Source organism: Oreochromis niloticus, linkage group LG18 (assembly GCF_001858045.2).
Source record: "Oreochromis niloticus isolate F11D_XX linkage group LG18, O_niloticus_UMD_NMBU, whole genome shotgun sequence".
NCBI classification, from domain to species: Eukaryota; Metazoa; Chordata; class Actinopteri; order Cichliformes; family Cichlidae; genus Oreochromis; species Oreochromis niloticus.
Window position 1 is genome coordinate 33,037,613 of NC_031982.2, and position 20,108 is coordinate 33,057,720.

Here is a 20,108-nt window from a genome sequence, read left to right on the forward strand (position 1 = left end):
AAACACGCGAGGCGCTTAGAGGACCTGGCGCCCTTCACTCACCTCCCTGTGCTGCTCTCGGTGCAGGTTCGTGGGTCGATGTCTGCATCTGTTCACGTTTTACCTCTTTTTTGATAACAGCTCAGCGTCCATGTTTACGATAATTAGCCACAAATTCTTAATGAGGAAAAACGGCTCAGCATTGTACTTAGCACGGTGTTCTTCTTCAATGCGTTCTACTTTTATTTGCATATTTCTCACTCAGGTTTTTTCATTTTATGTTTCCTTTCTTAATTGCCGTCATCTTGTCCTGTCATGTTTTCATCTCATCTGATTATTTTAGACGTGCAGCACTTTGTTTTAAATCTGTTATATAAATAAATTTGACTTTGCATTATCATTGTAGGGTCCTCACCTTGCGACACGGTGAGGCGACTGCTGCTGTGATTTGGTGCTATGTAAATAAAATATATTTTTATTTAATAGAACACTAAGGAGTCAAAAATCAGTGGGTGACATTTCAAATGCTTCCTCCATATTTCATATACAACTAGCTGAGAAACCAACAAAACAACATTTACACTTTTTGAGCAGGACAACCATTTTCTCATAGACTTCTATACAGTCTGGGCTTTTCTGCACGCCCGGGTGTCGCTTCCTACTGGCCATCAGAAAGAATGCAGACATAAGCCACGTTTCAGAACTGGAAGCTATGGCCATGTTTCATGATGTCACACATCTCCATCAGCAGCCACAGAAAGCTTCTTTTACGTCTTTCGCACATCCAGTAATTCTCTAAATGCTGTAAGACCCACAAACGGCAGCTCAGATGCTTTGAAACCAACCACATCCCCCCAAAACTGCACGAATGGATCTGACTGAGAAACCGAGGGATTCTGCAACACGTTGGTCACGCGGTAAGGCAGGACCTGATTTATATTCTACTGGAAGCTAATGCAAACCATAGTTTACAAAATTATCATCACATGGTACTTAGAAGACCTGAAACAAGCAACTGAGAACATAAACTAACTCAGAATTTACTGAGGTCATAATTTGATTGAGCGGATGAGTCGCCTCCTGCTGGCCACTAATAAGAGTGCAGGGGATCTCCTCAGCCCTTCCCAGGAAGGTGGCACGGATGCCCCTCCGGTGGTACTCCTTGGGCTCTCGCACTCTGGGTCCTCTGGATGTCTGGAGCCTGGATCTCCTCCATGCCTGCTTCATGCCCTGGGGGACGGGGCTATGGGCCTCCACACCCTCTAGCAGATCGTTACATGGGAAAACCTTTTGTATACAAGCGCGTTGATCCACACAGGTGTGCACACGGGTGTTCACTGTTCGTAGACATAAACTACACCTTTCTTAGCTGCTACTTCAAAGCACATTGTGCGCTGTCTATCCTGCGTGCTGCACAACAACTTTCAATATTTAGTATTTACTGCTGTTCACACTTAGCTAGATTAACGTGATGGTGTTGTGTTTAGTATGTTGCTTTGTTTTTGTTTGGTTTTTTTTGCTTGTCTTCTCTTCTTTTTCTCTCAACAGGTGATCCAGGAGATTTTTTTTTTTTCTTTCTTTCTCTTTGTCTTTGTAAGTGCCCTTTCTCACTGTCCCTTTTCCCTTCTGTTTTTCTTTTCCTTCCTCTCTTTCTTTCTCCCTTTCCTATCCCCCAGTCATGTCTGTCCCATCTGTAACAACTGAAAATAAAATAAATAATAACAACAAAGTTTGATCAAATGGACCAATACGGCAATGCCATGATGATCCATTTGGCAAAATAAATCCATTTGGTATCCTTGTTGGTCTTCAGACAACAATTCTGACGGCTAAAGAACCAAATGGGACAGACAAAAAAAAAACAAAAAAAAAAAAAAAAGAGTGCAGGTTTAAACGACATGTTGGAATACCGTATTTTTCGGACCATAAGGTGCACCGGATTATAAGACGCATTAAGCGAAGCAACTATTAGCGTTCATCCTCCAGCTTCACTGTTTATGTTGTGCTAACATAGCTGTGTCGCTAGCGATCACGTAGCACATCATTATAACCAGCTAGCCCAACTTCAGTAACCCTACAAACGTCACTGCTGTTTAGTTTTCTGTCTTCATTTATGCTGGAAGTGATAGCAGAGCTGTACACTTTAATTTTTAACATGCTATATCATTTTTAGGTGGAAACTAGCGAGCTAACTTCCCGCTAACTTCTAACTCTGTTACATTTAATAAATCCTGTTTTCATGGATGCCTGGATGTTAAACTTAATTGTCACACCTGGTAAAGCAGCAACGCTGATTCATTTTATTAAAGATGAAAGAATTTAGACAGTTTTTAACTCCCAGTGATGTTGCAGTCTTTCTTTGTTTTTGGGACTTGAAGCAGACGGAGTTTAGGACCCAGATTACTCCACGAGGCTCCTGACTACGGTAGCCGTAATGCTCCGACAATCCATCAAGGCATGCGGCTTTGTAGCTTACCAAAGTCGTACTAAAACATTTTTGACAGATTTTTGAGCGCCGTGTAGCACATAAAATGGGTTCGAGGTCAGTGAGCACAACCAGAATTCATACATAAGGCAAACCGGATTATTAGGCGCACTGTCGATTTTTGAGAAAGTTAAAGGATTTTAAGTGTGCCTTATAGTGCGAAAAATACAGTAAGTTAATCTATGTTGGTCTCCCTCAGCTGGGTAACATTGCTGTTTATGTATAAACTATTTTCTTTTACAGCAGCTGGGCTCCACGGTGGAAACATTTTGCTGCATAAATAAGAGAAATTTAGAGTTGGGTGATTAATCTTTCATCTTCCTGGTTCACAGCAGCCTTTCATTTCTAGTCGGCGCTGATCGCCGCTTTAATCAGTTACAACTACAAACGAGCGCACCCAGACTTCAGATCAGCTTCAGATGATCAACAACGATTCTCTGAGTAACAACGGAGCAAAATTAAAGTGAGATTTGATTTTTCTGTTATCTGTTCTCGGTCAGCAGAGCTTTGTAGGGTAAGCATGAAAATTGTGAATGTTTTTGTCAGCCTGGTGTCATTAAATGCTTTCTGAATTAAGTTATCACTGTTATCGCTCCCTGTTTTCTCCTCTTTGTGAGCAATTTCTCACCATGAAACACAAAAGCAGGCTGAGAGATCCTCTGGTAATCACTCCTCGTTATTTCTCACTCGAACATTAAAACCCAGTAAAGGTTTGAGCTGCTGCTTCTTCTCATCTCTGGCAGATCCTTCCACACCCGAGGAACCCAAACAGAAACCCCCCGATCATCCTATCCATATATTTAGGAATATTAAACATCCCTGGGTTTTCCTGCAGTGCTTAGAAGAGCACAACATGAATACTATCCTAAACCATTTTCATCTTCTATCACAGGGTGACAGCACTGCTTTAAATGCACTGATATGAAAAACAGTTCACCGTTTACACCTAATAAGATCACATCTTTCCTGTAGTTCCAACTCCTCAAGCCATAGCCATTATTTTCTATGTTAAACTTACAGCTCCACATGTTTCTTTTATGCCTCATGCTGATACTTGAGTAACTTTGCATGAATAACTGTATAAATTAATCACTTTAAACTCATGCTGAGCCTCGGTGCAGCTACTGACTCAAACCAGCAGTTTTTGCTCCTCCTCCTTTGAGCCAATTTTCTCCTCATTGGCTGCCCCATAAAGTGGGTGTGGTTTTCATACTACAAGATGACATCATACAGAGCAAACAGTAGAAAAAACTATCTGATCCATCACATTCTCAGTGTTTATGAGATGAATTAAATACAGACGGTTTAACTGAGACTCAGTAATACATCTAATAACTTATCAGTGCTCTGCAGCTTCAAACCAGCACCTTCAGGATTTGGATCAACATCAGCTGTTTTAACTGAATCCATTTAAGAAACACGGATGACGGCGTTTCTCAGACTGCTTTAAAATCATCTGTCCATGAATCGTTCGTCACTATGAATGTCTTTATGTTCTCACTGTGAAAATGTCTATTTTGTATTACTTTCTTTCCTGTTAGCTCAGGTATTTTGGAGGTGCATGTTTTCTTCAAGTTTCTTGGACAAAATCTAAACAAACTCCTACAAAATCAATAAATAAAGGTTAATCTAATATACGGAGGTGAAGGCAGCAGAGATCCAATGTTTTGGCTGACTGCATATTTTACAGAAATATTTTACCGATTTGAAAAGTTTACTCCTTTTCTCTTCAAACATCAATAAAATATGCAGTTTGCCCCGGGGCGACCAAACTCCTTCATACTGCTGTATCAGGCTGAAGCGCTGAGTTTATAATTTGCTGCTGCAGGTGTTTGTTTTACTGAACAGGGAGTCTAGAGCATCAGAGCCCTGCAGGTCACGTGCAATGTCACGTCTCATGCTGTCCACTTACTTCTGGAGAAGGAGACCCTCCTGACCCGCCGACACACCTCAGAGGTGTGCTTTTCATACCAGAGGTGGCTGTCGTCACAGTACCTGCAAGACAAGGTGACAGCGTTAAGAGACGACCTCGAGCTTCTGCTTCAGAGTCAGCTCGGCATGAGTGGGAACTTCAGCTTTAAACAGACAGAAATCAGGCTTGTTTTGAGCCACTGAAGGATGTCCGAGCAATTTCAAATAGATAAATATACATTTTAATTGATGATTAACCTGCAAACAAATACAGTCTTTACATGAAGGTGATCACGGTCTCTGATCTGTGGCACACCAAAGCATTCCCAAAACAGAGGGCAGACATAAATCTCTCCAGGATGTCCTGAGTTTGCCCAGGGGGGTCTCCACCAGGTAACACATGCCTGAAACACCTCACCTAGGAGGTGTCCCTCTCAGGTGACTTCAGATGTATCAAAAAGCAAGAAAAAAAAGGTTTTGGCAGCAGGGGAATTAAACCACCAGGACTTCCATCCCTGAACGCTGCCTGGCCCACAGACCACTTCACCTCCACAGCCCGACCTGCTGGGCAATCGGGCCAAAGAGCCACAGCTGTCTGGCCTCTTTCTCTGACCCGGCCCCAGCAGGGATCCTGGGGAAGGTAACTCGCTCTTTTTTTCTTCATAGGTTTGTTTCACATCACTCGTATTAAGAGCTGCAACTCCCAAACCAGGAGAATGGCACAGGCATTAACCCTCATACAAGCACCTCTGACGCCGCAAGGTTACACCAGGAGCCCAGTGATGCCCCGGCCCAGATCTGGGAGGATCTGGGATGTCAGGCATGTATTTAACCACGTGGGGGCCAAAACAAACTACTGAGTATCATTTTGAGTTGTTGCAATTTATTAAAATTTCGGCCAAATAGACTGGCCTGTCGCATCGTTTCACTTTGATTTTCAGGGTTTTTTTTAAATCCAGGCCTCTGCAGGATGATAATCTTTGTTTCCATCAAACAGCATGAATAACACATCCAGTCCTTATCAGTGTACATATCCAGCAGGTTTTCCCATTTTCTGAGCAGTGCTCATTACATTGAGAACACAAACAGCTTCTTTTTAACATTTGCTGCTGTGAACTGTCACGAATGACGTCAGCCACTCATTCTTGTTAAGAATACTTTAGAAAGCTTCACTCTGTGTTCTCTGCCTTACGCTGCCTGGGTTTGGTCACCTAATGAAGTGCAGCAGCTGAGAGAAATAACCCGGGCGACACTCTGAGCACGAGCACAACTCAAACCGCCGTCTGCAGCGGTGCTGTTGTGAGGCAGCAGGGGGAATTTGCCGACCTTTTCATGCGCGTCTTGTGGCTGAAGGGTCTGCACAGGCACTGGGAGAAGAACTTGCACAGCTCGAGGACGCAGGGCTGCAGCTTGTGGGCGCCGACGGTCGTCGTGACGCCAGGGACGGACTCGGCGCTCAGCTCGGGCCTCCTCCAGGGACAGCCTCTCAACAGACAGAGAGAAGAACGTCAGTCGTGAACCGGCTTAATTAATCTGTGTGTTCTGCAGGAGAAAATCAAATTAGGAGGTGATGTCCACAGAGAGAAGGTGATCGTCACATTAAAGATAATAAACATATCGTAAATTAACCTTTAAAAGCTCACGGAAGCAGTTTGGAGCCGCGTCTTAATCACGGGTAACCTGCTGCAGCTTCACGGCTCCTGATTATCATAAAATACACATTCAGATGAATTTTAATTGCGTGCTCGTCCACATGCTGCACGTTTTTGTTCGCCTTGCAACCAGGATCACAATGATATCAGGAGGAAAAATCTTTTCCTATTCAAATTTAAACCAACAACAGGGATGTTTGGTCGCTGGTTTGGAAATGCAGCACAAAGGATTTCATCCTTGGAGCGTGATTAACGTCAGCTTGGCAACACAACCAAAAAGCACGCACAGAATCTGCTTTTCATACATGGGACATTTTAGAGAACATATTACAGATGGTGTGATGACGTGCACACTATTGTCAGTGTCTCTCTGATGGTGTCATCGGAATAGTTTCCAGCTGAATGAAGCTACAGTCAGTCGGGAAAATTTCAAGAAAGTTTCTTGAAAAGCTAAAAAACCCAAGGCTGAGGACACGAAGACCAAGAGTTTCCTCTGCAGCAGGGGCAAAGTTCAAAGTTCAAACCTCCATCTGCTTCTTCTCCATCACCACCAGCCGCTACACTCCGGGGGGTCCCGTCTTACCGCCTACTGCTGCTGGGGCTCTGCCCTGCGATGTAGCTTCTAATATTTTATAACTCTGTGCTTAAATAAATTATATTCAGTTCTCAGAGTCTGTCTCCTTATTAAACTGCAGTCACTGAACCCGAACCATCGACCGATTCTGGAGCATTTTTAATGCAAACATTCAAAAAGTCTGTGCTTCACTTTTGGTGAATTAAAATTCAGGTATTGTGTTCGTCTTTCACTTCGCACTAATTAGAGGATAACTGTGAGTGTGCAGCTCGCTATAATTCAACGATAACTCAGCACGCCAGCCTCTAGTTCATGTTCATGGTCACCTGTGGCTCTGAAACATGGAGGTGGTGAAAAGCTAAGGTCCCAGCTGCTTGGAGCTATTTAGTTACATTTGTAACTTTGTAACATATTATAATATTAAGTTTACTTAGTTACTGTTCCTACTGTCTTGGACCACATAATTTCCTCTGGGATTAATAAAGTATTCTGATTCTGCCACACCCATCTTTTATTTACAGTCTATGTTTCCATGGTGACACACGGAGCTGTGATGGTGTGGGAGGGCTTCCAGGCAACAATGAACCCACAGCAGCTTCCTGCAGAGACACAGCAGCACATGAGGTTTGAGGGTCACGTGACTGACGAGCTGCTGAAAACCTGACGTGAACTCATGAGTTCAGCCAACAAGTGCTCAGTTTCTCTTCTTCAGTTTTATTGTACAGAGGAGAAAATCAAAAAGAAAGCCTTCAGTCAGCAGGTGAACTCATGCAGCTTTTCATCTCAGCTCCTGTCTCCTAATTTACTCATCATTTCATTTTAATTTGAACAAAAATAAACACAAAAGCAGCAACGACCTGATCTACAGCGTTCATTCCTGAGTGTGTGTGTGTGTGTGTGTGTGTGTGTGTGTGTGTGTGTGTGTGTGTCAAACATCAGCCTCCACAGGCCGACACTCAGACGTGTGCAGCTGGGTGACAAACGCTCATTTCACTGCACGCTAATGACTCGCTGACAAATTGCACAGGATGCTCCGGCCTTCTGTTTGTTGCTAGGCAGAAATCAGAGGAGGGGACGGGAGCTGGGGGGGGATTGGGGCAGCTGTTATTTGCAGTGTGGTGTTACTGCCATCTAGTGGCTGTGCTGGGAAAGTTAAAGAAACACAGTGAGAACCTCACAGGTGATCTTAGATATCTTAGGAGCCACAACCATCAGGTGCTGCTCTGCATTAACGTAGCTGGAGACACCGGGCACATCAACAGCAGGCGCTGGGTTTGGACTCGCTGCTGGTAACAGATCGGAACATTTCTGTAACTTTTCTCACTCATTTGTTGGTCAAACTGCAACAATCATGATTACAATCACCTGTTTCAGTTTGCTTCACCGTCACATTATTTCCCCCATTCCTGTCTCTTTTTGGAACCCCAGAATGGCTGTGAATGAACAAATGACACAAAGTGAACCAAACAAAACCTGAGATATGCTGAATCCATGCTGCTGACGTTTAGATTAAAACACCAGCGGCTGTCAGCCTCCTTGTGGAGACACCTGTGGTATCAATTTCAAACTCCTACATCACCTTGTTCTCAACTTATCATATTCACAAGATTTTCAGAAACCTTGACCACTGATTTTAACCTTGGGGTCAAAGTCACTGAGATTCAAACTTATCAGAGATTTTTAATAGATACACCCCTGGTATAGATGCATCTATGTCACCTCGTTCTCGTGTTGTTGCATTCAAACACTTGCGTGTCCATGACGCCCGCCCGTCAGGACATGATAATCAGCTGTTTACAGCTGAGGTTTAAAAATCCAAGAAAATATAGGAAGGGTGTCCCAGCAGGAGGGTCCTGGGTTTGAATCCAGCCCAGGGCCTTTCTGTGGGAGTGTGTGGGTTTTCTCCAGCCTCCTCCCACAGTCAAACACATGCAGTGAGTGTGAATGTTGCCTCTGTGTGTGCCTGTGACACACTGGTGACCCGTCCTCCTCCCTGCCCTATGACAGCTGGGAAGGCTCCAGCCCCGCGTGACCCTGAACCTCATAAGCGAAAGAAAGTGGATGTTTGTTGTTTTGTTGTTTTTCTACACAGTCTCGACTTTATCTACTATGGGTCATATTATTTATGCAAATTATACTATATTCAATTAGTGAATGTGCATTTCACATATTTTAATCCACCATTTAAGAAAATTTGTCACATAAAATTGTCTTAATGTACGTTAACGACTGTGGAAACTGTTAGTTGACATTTGAATCCGTATTTTTTTCCTCACGATGTAATTATGGAATTTCATAACGAGCTCCTGGTTTACGCTGAGAGCAGCAGACAGATAAACGCTGAACGCTTGGCCTTAATTTGACTTTAACCTCTGCAGCTTAAAACCCATCAAAGCTTTCGCACAGGAGGCTGCGAGGCTGCGTTACCATGGTTACTATCTGCAGCATGGCTTCCCGTGCTCAAAACACACACACACACACACACACGCACACACACACACACCTTTCTCCAGGCTGAAATTGAATCAGTGCCGCTGGCGTGTCCAGAAATGACAGAGGAAGGCTGTGATGTGATTAGAGTCGCTTTGTGAGAGCAGGTCAGTGGGCGGAGTCAAACTGTGGCTCCAGTGATGTTACACAGGTCTCCATGTTTGATTCCCTCTGTGTACATTCATCAATAACTACATAAAATCACTTGTCTGTCCTTGTGTTTCCCAACAAGCCGTCATCATAGGTCACAGTGAACCCGTCGCCAGCTTTGTCTGTCCAGCAGGTAAAACTTGCTGCAGTTCTGAGAAGCTTCTCAGAACTGAAGAAGCTTCTTGGATGAGAGGGGAAACGTCTTCAAGAAACTTAAAGAAGTCCAGTTGCTTTCTTTCCAAGCTCCTTAGATTTTATCTCATGTACATTTTCGGTTTTATTTATATTTTTATTCTGGTTATTTGCCACATTTCATCTTTTTATTTTGCACAACTAACCAGAGAAAACACACAAGAGCATCTTCCTCACTGCTGAAGCTACAAAATAATTCATATTGGAGATTATGTATCTGAATTTCAGGAGCGGGACCACGCCTCCTAACACGCTCCTTCCAGTTCTCATCTATATAGGTTCCCCCAGTTCTGCAAGCTGATCATTCTCGTGTATGTGCCCCACCCTCCCTCCTTGTTCTCCATTCTTCAACTTCTTCACTTCTATTTAGTACATGGGGATCAGCCCAGGAGCCATCGTCAGTCCCCTTCAAGGCCATTCCCCAAACCGCAGCTCAATTCATGTCAAAGCATTCACCTTTACCTACTAAAACGCTGTCAAACGTGGGCCCAGCTAGTGAATTAAAATATCTGAAAGAACAAATCGTTTACCTGGTTTCTCTGTCTCGGTTGGCTTGCTGGGAGTTGTAGTTCCTCTAACTAGAGGCCCTGTAGTCCTCCTGGGCACCGTGGGTCCTGCTGAGGCTCGCACAGGTGAAAGTCTTGTGGGATGAACTGTGGATGTCATATGCGGGGGTGCTGTGCTCGTAGACGCCGGCGTCCGGATCAGACTAACTGCTGGTGAGAAGGTTGAAGCTCTGCCCGGTGCCGTGGGTAATCGTGGTGCTGCTGTGGTTGGAGCTGCAGCAGTCGGAGCGGCGGTGGTGGTGGTTCGCTGTTTTAAGGTTGTAATTGATGCTAAAGTTGTTTTTTCCTCCGTAGTTCCACTCTGAGAAGCTGCCACAGTGGGTGTGGTCCCCCTTTGTGTTGTTACAGCTCTTGCTGTCGTGCTTGGTGCCATGGGTTGCTGGGTTGTCTCCAGTGTTTCGGCTGTAGCGTAACTCTGAGGCATGACGGTCGTAGGCTGCGGAGCTGCTGTGAGCGGCTGAGCTGTGGTGATCTTCGCTGTAGACGCAGCTGCTTCATCCACAGCTGCTGGTGAAGCTGATAAACCAAGAAAAAGAAATAGGCTCAATTTTCTGTCTCCACAAGAGTGAAACCAGGACGCAGCCATCATGGGACTGGAAACAGAACCACGTTTACAGCCTGAGTCAGCAGACAGGTAAGGCTTAAAGGTGTCCCCGACTCCACCTCAGCAAACTGGACCTCTCCACTGTGTCCATGAAATTTAAACTTTTAACAGAACATATGCATGTAACTGTAATCTGTATGCAGTCATATAAACAGCAAAAAAGCATAAAAACAAACAAAACTACTTCATTAAACTTCACCAAAAATGAACAAATGAATCAGAGACAGACAGTGGGAGCATCAGTGCTCAGATCAACATTGAGTAAACTACACGATTAAAACAGGCTCGATGACCACAGAAGACCACATGAGGGATGCTAAAGAAAACACCTTTACAGGAAAGAAACACGCTTAGAGGGAACCTGTATCCAAGCACAGGGAAGACTTCACAGAGGTTTCAGACTGAGATGTAAACCAGTCTCAAGGACAGAGCGCCAGATTAAACTCTGATGTTATAAAATGTAATAAAAGGCAGAGCAACAATGAACTTATGAAACTAAGATCAACCTGCATCAGAACCACAGCAAGAAAAAAGTGCACAGGAGGCTCGAACAGGTAACGACGTACATCAAACGACACTGGCTGTAAAACAGTGTGACGCACAGACACGCATGACTTTCTTTAGCCAATAACTAATGTTTATTAATCATGTGACACGAGACTCGATCACGGAGAGACACACTCTGCTGAGATTCACGGTTCAATAACATGACAATGAAACGTGTGCTCGTAACCGACTATTCCAGCCACTCAAAGATCCGTCTTTTGGTCTTCCTGGTATTTGTCACACAAACAATTTCTCCTAAAAATTAAAACCTAGTATCTGACTGACTTCATTATATTTTTAAAAACCTGAACAATCTCTTTTATTTAATATTCATTCATGCATATCCTTTTAACTGTGCTCCCACTTCTTTCTTTTACACATTTGGTTGTGAACATCAGAGATAAACCAGCTTAATCCTGATCAAACTTTGGAAACCGAGTCTGGCCCGAACTTCCTGACAGATCGAAGAAGAAGCCAAACGCTGAGCGCCGGCCTCCTGGAGAGACTCACCATGTGCGGTTGAATGGACTCTGCTGGTTAGCATGGAGCTCATCCCAGATGGAGAGATGTGACTCAGATTCGTGGGCAGTTGGTGCCATTCTGAGGTTTAAAATAGACAATTTGAAGAGGAGAATTAAGCGGCTCTTCGAGCGTCTGGTTGACGACAGCAGATGCTTGAACGGGCTTTTTAAAGGTCCTGATGTACTCACCGACGGGGAGCCGGAAGGAGATGTTAGCTGGTTCAGAAAGACGAAGGAAAGATCAGTAAATGTAAGCGGGGAAAAGGAAAGTGATGAAAAAGAAGATATAATGATCTCTACACTGATCTGGTGCTGTTTGTTGTAATCTGCCACCTGCTGGTCATCAATGAATCCATCACAAACCAGTAAACAGACCTGTGTGCGGTCCTTCCACGATGGTCTGGTTGAAGAGCGGCGTGATGGAGCCGACGTCCCACAGCTCAGGCACCTCTCTGCCTGGACGAAACACAACGTCGCATTCAGACAGACACCTTCATCAGCAGCATCATCATCAGCCCCATCTTTGATACCACGGATGTCAAACTCATTTTACAGGGAGGACTGCGAACAGCCCACTGATCCAACGTGGGCCAAACAGGGAAACTCCAACCAACATAAAGTTTAATTACACATTTAACCCTTGTGTTGTCCTCGGGTCAATGACCCGTAGGCGTATGGCAAACAAGTGTATGGGAATACAGAAAGTTATTTATTTTACAAAGCGGTCCAGTGGTCCAGATTGGAGTCTTTGCCAGGCCGAATCCGGGCCCTGGGCCTTATGTTTAACACCACTGCCTTATACACTATATGAAAGATTTTTCAGGTATACTAAAGGAGCATTTATAACATTTAGTCATATATTTTATCTCTTTAATCCAGGCCTCGAGGCTCGGTGTCCTGCAGGTTTTAGTTGTGTCCATGATCCATCACAGCTGATTTAAATGGTTAAATGACCTCCTCAACATGTCCTGCAGTTCTCCAGAGGCCTGCTAATGAGCTAATCATTTGATTCAGGTGTGTTGGCCCAGGGTGAGCTCTAAAACCTGCAGGACACCGGCCCTCGAGGCCTGGAGTTGGGGACCCCTGCTTTAATCGCTCTCTGTGGAAGATAACGAAAATCTTCCCCACCAGGAGGCGCTGTTTCACCAGTTGACATCAAATTTTTTGGGATCGTGCTGCTGCTCTTTGACCTTTTGAGGGCTCTTTTTACCCCTCCACAGGATCCTTTGCTGTGTAAAGGTGTAAAAAAAATCATGTTTTGTTAATGTTTACTTGATATCTCTTTAAAACCACACATGGAGATAAAGTCACAGTGACTGTTTCTTCACATTCTGCTGAGAGCTTTGTTTCATTTTTAAATCTTTAAAAACACAAACATTTACAAAAAGTTCCTTATTTTCAACCTCATCTTATCTGATCTTAAAGATTTTTGGCTTTTAAAAATGCTTTACCATGAAATAAACCAAGGGAGAAAATAAAAATCTAATACACACAAAGGAAACACCCTGTTGGCTCTAATCCTACCCAACACATTTCTTACTGCTCGTTCTCAGAACAATAAAGACTGAGCTTTTAAAAACTGCCTTCAGCTTATAGTTTCACACAGCTATAATAAGTCTGACGCCTGAGCAGTGTTTTATTGGCTGGACCGGGTGTCAGTGGGAGATTAAACATAGGTCAGCAGCATTAATAAAAGGTTTCTACTTTCAGACCTCTGTGGGGATTTAAAATAAGCATGCAGTGTCATTTCCCCAGGCCTCAGACCTTTACTCAGGACAGAGGAGGCCCACACATACCCATCTTACCGGCCATCACGCAGATGTAGATACAGTCCGAGTTATTCCTCTGGCTCACTGAGACACAAGCAGACAACATGCCGTTAGCCAAAGACACAAACACATCATATAAGGTTTCATTTAAATAGCGTCCACCACCTGAGAGTATCGAGGAGGATTTAAAGAGCTCGTGCAGGTAACTTGTAGAGTTTCCCATCACATCCAGCAGTATGGCTGTAAAGTCTGATGGGAAACAAAAACGAGTTTAAATGCAGGAAACTGACGAAGCGTAACATGAGGCCGAACGTTCGAATCCTCCTGCCTGTTAGGTCATTGGTCTCGTTTGTGACGCAGTAGCAGAATCGCCTCCTGAACACGCTGCTTTCTATACTTCTCACGCTGGAAACTGCAAAACACACAGAAACTGTTCAGAGAGCACAAAGTCATTCAGGGATTCAGTTTAAGACGTGTCAGGACGACACGGCCTCCAAACATCTGTTGACCTGCTTCTTTCCAGCTTGTTAGTCTCAGCCTCTGCTAGCAGAGCTTTGTATGATTCACAGTTTAAAATAATCCTCATTTATCTTATTCTGAGCTTTGATGCAGTTCATGCTCCGCCTTCAACACTCTATTTTAGCTCCTCCCCTTTAGCTGAGATGAACATATTACGCATGTCTCCTCTTGATGACATCATACAGATCCCACAGCAGGAAAAAACTGTATGAATCTGTCCATACACTGACCTCATGGCTGGGTGGATGACAACACAGCCACCACTGGAACAGGAGATACATGACAGATAATAAACCAAGTAACAGAATAAATCCACCTTAACAAATTTTGGCAAATAAGATTATTTCTGTAATATGTCAGGAGACATCCTCGGTGCTTTATTTTGCAGTTTTGAATAAAATGATGGGTTCTTCCCTTTCTCAGCCTTCAGCAGTCACCAAACTTCACGACTGACCCTAAAGGTAACAATCCAACATGATTAAAGAAAAAGTCTAATCTTAGAGACGTTTAGCGTGCGGTCCGTTGTGGTGTAAATTACTACACATTTACACCACCAGATGGCAGTATAGACAAATGCAGCCTTCACACGCGTTACTCTTTCCTGTCTGCAGCTTCGGAGGAAGCAGACGTTTGTAAGGAGAGAACATTTACTGTTGTAGACCAACAGGGTGAGTTTGTGCAGAGCCAGGGAGCTGTAGGACGTGACGCTGAGCAGAGAGAAGAGCTGCCGGGAGCCTGAAACACAAAACAGCGAACACGTGAGCTCACACAGCCTCAGATGCATTATTACATACAGGAGAGCAGCGTGTTCACTAATGAAAATGATTAAGGAGAAAGGTGCAGGCGGTTATCACTAATCAGTAACAACGAGAGGACAGGGTCGACGGAGCGACCTCATCAATCAGCCTGAAAACCAAAATCAAAGTTAAAATGATAAATTGGGCTGAAGGGAAGCTGCTCTTTGAGCGCACTGCTCCTTTAAATGTTAGCTCCTCTCTGCAGTTAAAAACCAACAAAAGTGTGACTCTCTGGTTCAGACATGAAAGACGTACGGCGACAGGACAACGTACCCGAGTGGCTCGAATTTATTAAAGTATTGACGAGCGGCGTGAGGTCGATGGCAGCGGGGTCGATGTGCTCTGCCGGGATTTCTGGGAAATAAAAGCAGAGCGTGAAGTCAGCGGGAGCTCGTTCTGGGTGTAATCTCCATTATGGAGACAGCAGCATTAGCAGAATGAGCCGGTGTAATTACTGGATGTACTGAAAGGGAAAAAAGTGACAGTTACCCAGAGGAATGGGTGCCCGGGGGGCGGGGCAGTTATTTAAACAACACAAGGTCAGTGTAACAGTTAGTCTAATCGGCATTTCACTGAACAGATTTCAGATCCAACCCAGAGCAGATTGACAGATGTTAGCTGATGACTTCTCTGTGAAGTGTGTGTTGGTGGTGACGGTATTTACCGTCAGACAAACTGCTCCTCGGGCATGTTAACAACGTCTTTGACTTTCAGGGTTTCCGCTCAATAAAGTTTGATTTGGTTTTAGCTTTGGACTGAAGCCTGATAAATGGCATATTTTATGCAAATTGAATGAGTTTTAGTTACAAAAAGGAGAATTTTTTCACATATTTCTTAACATCAACCAACTTTACTCTCCATCCATGACCGCTGCTTTTCCGGGTTCTTGTTGTGGCAGCAGCATCCTCAGCAGAGGCCCAGACCTCCACCAGCAAATCCGGGGAAACACTGAGGTGTTCCCAAGCTAGCTGGAAGATATAATCTTCAGCAATTTCCCATATGGAAAAGAAATAGAAAAAACTTATAAAAGACTTGCATAAGATGTGGCCTACTTCATATAGTGAATCATATAAAGCTTATATGATTTACTCATGAAAGTGGCCACTTTCTCATTACTTTCATATATTGTTTTAGTAAGTATCCAAAACATACAAGTTTCATTTATATAATTTTCCAAGGGATCTTATATCTGTTTCCACTCTTGTATGCTTTTCATACAAGTTTCACACAACACAGATACAAACTTTATAAAATTTATATATATCTTTTCCATATGGGTTGCCAGGAACTCCTCACCGAGGGGGTTTCCAGGAGTTAGATTCCCAAACCAGATTAACTAGCTGAGCTTCACCGTTTGGAGGAAGCTCGTCTCAGCTGCATCCTTTCAGTCACTACCCAGAGCTCGCGGTCGTTCGTGGGCGTAGATCGAGGAGTAAATCAATAACTTCACTTTCACGCTCTCTTTTCACCACAACGGATCGGTCTGTCCATCTCCTGCTGTTCCCCCCCTCACTTCTGAACAAGACACTTAATCTCCTCCACTTAGGGCACCAACTCGTCCCACAGTGGGCGCTCCACCCTTTCCCAGCTGTGAAGCTTGCTATTCATTGACTTTCTATCCATCCATCCTCTTCCACTTATCCTTATCAAGGTTGTGGGGGGCGCTGGAGCCCATCCCAGCTACCAGAGGGCGAGGGAGGGTATACCCTGTGTTGTTGCAGGGCTAACACACAGAGACACACAGACATGCAAACGCCAGACAGAAAGGCCGCATCCAGAAAGGATTCGAACCCAGGACCTTCCAGGTGTGAGGCGACAAGAGCTAACCTCATTAAATTAATATAATCAAATATCATCTGGTTAAAGAAACAATATGAAAAAGAAATCTGACATGTTCAGTGACTCAGTCTGTGCTGTGATGCCAATCCAGAAATTTTTCATTATTCAGAAACTTAAAACCTCAATAAACTTAATTTCCTGAATCTGGTCGGCCAGTCGAGATCTTTAAAAGACATTCATATAAAAAATACACTGAAGCCGGTTGTGCGCGCCTCCACATCAACTGTGTTTAAGGTTTGTATTTTTGCTAGGTGAGCTCATCTGTTCTGACACGCCGCGGCGACACGGCGCTGCAGTCAAAGTACTTTGTGTTTTTTTTAAGTTTCTTTGTCGAGCTGGAAAACAACACGTTGAAACGTATTTGGCAGCCACAGTATGTGAACAAGCAGAATGAGAACCAAGGAGGAAAAATACCCGTGGAGTCAGCAAGGTCTCTCCTGTGCCTGTCCTCCTGCTGTCTGCAGATCAATGCTGGAGGAAAAAAACAGCAGTTATTGCTATTATTAATAATTAAACCAAACAATAGAGCCTTTATAGCCTCGGCCTACCTTGGCTCACGAGCAGAAGTATTAAAACTGCAGAAACACAGATTATGAAAGAGAAGCGTGGATGCTGTGTGAACCTCCAGGAGCCTGCCATGACTGCTGCAAACACAAAAACACAAACAGCATGTAAACATTCACTCTCAACATTAAAATAAAGCTTTTAGCGGGCTACATGGTTCGCACAAGGGCAAAGCCACCAAACCCCGTGAATCTGCATCTCATGCAAGCTGCAAAACTCAGCTCTTAGATGAGAGACATGTTGCTCTGTAGAAATCAGCCTCACACACAAACAGATCAGAGCCAGGAGTTACCAGATAAAAGCTGAATAGATTAGCATCATCATCATCATTGTCACATTAGTGCTGGAGACGACGTTAAAAGTAATTACTGTAACACTTTGTAATGCAGCTGACTGTGTAATTACCCTGTAACTGAATGAATTTCAATGCATTTTATTTGAAATTACAATGTAATCGAATACTGAAAGCTAGGTCTATGAGAGTAAGGCTGTAACAGGGTGTAGGTCGGGCTTTTACAGGAAACAAAGAAATAATTATACTGTAAGTAAATGTAAGAACACTGTACTTCTACTGTAAGTACAATGTACGTACTTCCAATAGAAGTACATGAATCCACTCTATAATACAACCCCACAGAGTGGAGCATATTTATGATGTAAGATGTGCAAATAATGTTTGTTTTTCTGCAAACTTACCATGAAACTGTGCACTACCTCGAATTACTTACAGTATAATTATTTCTTTGTTTCCCGTAAAAGCCTGACTTGTTGTTGACACTCTGATTGTAGTGTACATACCTTTAAGTATTTGTAAGTAAATATAATTGCATCATAATTTTAAATCAGAAGCATTGAAATTCCATTTGATTACAGGGGAATTACGGCCTTCGTGGCGGGCCACCAAAACAAATAAACTAACTCAACAGAATGAGGCCATAAACATCTGTGTATAGCTCGGAAAGCTAATAACTGAAGCTGAGTTGGGGACTGGCCGTACTTTCATGTAATACTAATTTCAACCATTAGGTGGTGCAGTGAGTCTAGATAACCTTTATTAACCAGGTAAATGATGAAACACACATTCCTTCTGTGAAAATGCCAAGTCTGTGCAGGAAACAGAGAAGAGGCTAAAGAGAACTACAGAAAGTTAAAGATCCGGAAACATCTGAACATCTGGTGATGAACGCTTCGGCCAATTAAAACACGCAGATCTTTAAACACATCAGCCTCTCTCTGTCCTCTGCAGGTAAACTCTGTGCCTCCATCAGACACCTTTGGAAGAGTGTGTAAAAGAAAAAAAACACTTCCTGGTCCTTCACAGTGACGTCACGATGACTCTATAATCCCACCAGTGGACCCAGTGCTCCCCGCAGAGTATCGGTAAAGATTTTCAGAACTTTTACATTAAATTTTCTTGGCATCTAATTTGTGTTTTGTGCATTTAAAGAAAGCCTTCCTCAGTCTAGTCGCTGCATTTCTGTACGTCTTTAATTTACAACCTGTGACTCATCCATTCAGAGCAAGATAAAGTCACACACATGCACAATCACAGGTTTCACAAATCAAAGTCAAAGCAGACTTTTTCTTTTCAAAGTTAACCGTCTTTGTTTCCATAAAAAGAGGAAAATATATCATTTTTACAGCACCAGCATTAAAGTTCACAGCGTTCAAACTTTCAAAACTCTAATCCTTCGATAGTTTGACCTGCCATATTATTATTATCATTATTATTATTATCATCATTACCATTATTATAGGCTCCCAGCTAAAATAAAACCAGTGAACACGTCTCACCTGCTGCTTGAATTCACCTGCAGCCCTGCGGAGCCTCCACCAGCCTCCACCCTGCGGTCACACACCGGCGGTCAGATAACGATTAAACGACGCCTGTTTTCTCCCCTCTGAACATCAGCGGGCTGACAGCTCAGCGAGCTCTGGCTGCAGGCCGGGTACTGATCCCAAACCCACTCCTGCAGCTGCACTGCAAGAAATATCCAACTGCAGGTGCTGCACTACACTGCCCCCCAAAGGCAGAGACAGGAACTGCAGGAGGCTCAGTGACAGCCTGGAGTTCGACTTCATGCTGTTTGACAGTGATGGGAACAGAAAACTGTATTTCAGCAGGCCGTTTTGACCATGTGTACATTCCTAATTGCTGCCACATGATTGGCTGGTTATATATTTGTGTTAGGGAGCAGTTGGACAGTTGTTTCTGTAAAGTGGCAGGTCAGTGTATATTTAGTCAGTCAGACGTTTCATGTGAGGCCAGGCTGCTGAGTGTGGCCTCTCCTCACACGCCTGTTGTTTTCATTTAGCACGAGCTAATTCAAGCTCTTTTCATTTATTTGGTCCAAGTTCCACGCATCGCTCAGGCCACTGCAGATAAGCTGCTGGAACTGTGTCTGAATCACACTAGCATACAGCCACCTCACTGAAACGATCCTTACGAACACAAAACTTTGAACTTCTGTAAAAGTCTAAATCATACCTGAGATGTTTCTTCAGTCACACTATATGAAATCCATCAGAATTGGTACTAAACCTGAGTCTGTGGAGAGTTTATTTTTAGAAGGACATTTCTTACAGTGTAGGTAAGTGGCCATAATAAGCCGCTGGAGTGACATACGAGCCGTGGGGAAGATCAGTGAATGAGAGGAGTGAATGTGAGTCTTTAATGCCAAGGGATCGGCGGGCACTTTGGCCATCCTGGCGTTCACATTCAGGCACGCAGCGGTAACTGGCAGTCAAGGCTGCTCAGGGCCTGGGAACAGCCGTCCCCGGGGAACAGAAACACAGACTTTTAGCACATAATTCTAACAAGAACGAAATGACATGAGCTAATGAGTGAAAAACAAGCAGCACATGTGTCCGCTGACGTTTGTGTTCTGGGGTGGAAATGTTATAAAGTAAGAATCCTAAAAATGAGTAAAGAGCATTTTCACAGAGTAAC

General features: G+C 43.7%; 1 protein-coding gene across 6 annotated transcripts in view; it reads right to left on the reverse strand.

The window, feature by feature from the left end:
* Positions 1 to 5,705: 5,705 nt before the first annotated feature.
* Positions 5,706 to 20,108, reverse strand: part of kcnq3 (potassium voltage-gated channel, KQT-like subfamily, member 3) — a 129,155-nt gene continuing 114,752 nt past the window's right edge. The window contains exons 18-30 of one of the 6 annotated variants that reach the window (XM_025900422.1): positions 17,143 to 17,238; positions 17,009 to 17,065; positions 15,029 to 15,109; positions 14,610 to 14,693; positions 13,768 to 13,851; positions 13,605 to 13,688; positions 13,467 to 13,523; positions 12,046 to 12,126; positions 11,860 to 11,886; positions 11,660 to 11,749; positions 9,964 to 10,515; positions 6,005 to 6,075; positions 5,719 to 5,858 (exon numbers count right to left, since the gene is read on the reverse strand). In XM_025900422.1, the coding sequence (XP_025756207.1) occupies positions 6,041 to 6,075; positions 9,964 to 10,515; positions 11,660 to 11,749; positions 11,860 to 11,886; positions 12,046 to 12,126; positions 13,467 to 13,523; positions 13,605 to 13,688; positions 13,768 to 13,851; positions 14,610 to 14,693; positions 15,029 to 15,109; positions 17,009 to 17,065; positions 17,143 to 17,238 (1,328 nt within the window). In that variant the 3' untranslated portion in view covers positions 5,719 to 5,858; positions 6,005 to 6,040. Of the gene's footprint in view, positions 5,861 to 6,004; positions 6,076 to 9,963; positions 10,516 to 11,659; positions 11,750 to 11,859; positions 11,887 to 12,045; positions 12,127 to 13,466; positions 13,524 to 13,604; positions 13,852 to 14,609; positions 14,694 to 15,028; positions 15,110 to 17,008; positions 17,066 to 17,142; positions 17,239 to 19,221; positions 19,242 to 20,108 lie in introns of those variants that run through there. The other 5 variants (XM_025900423.1, XR_003214942.1, XR_003214943.1 and 2 more) reach the window with 5 other exon arrangements.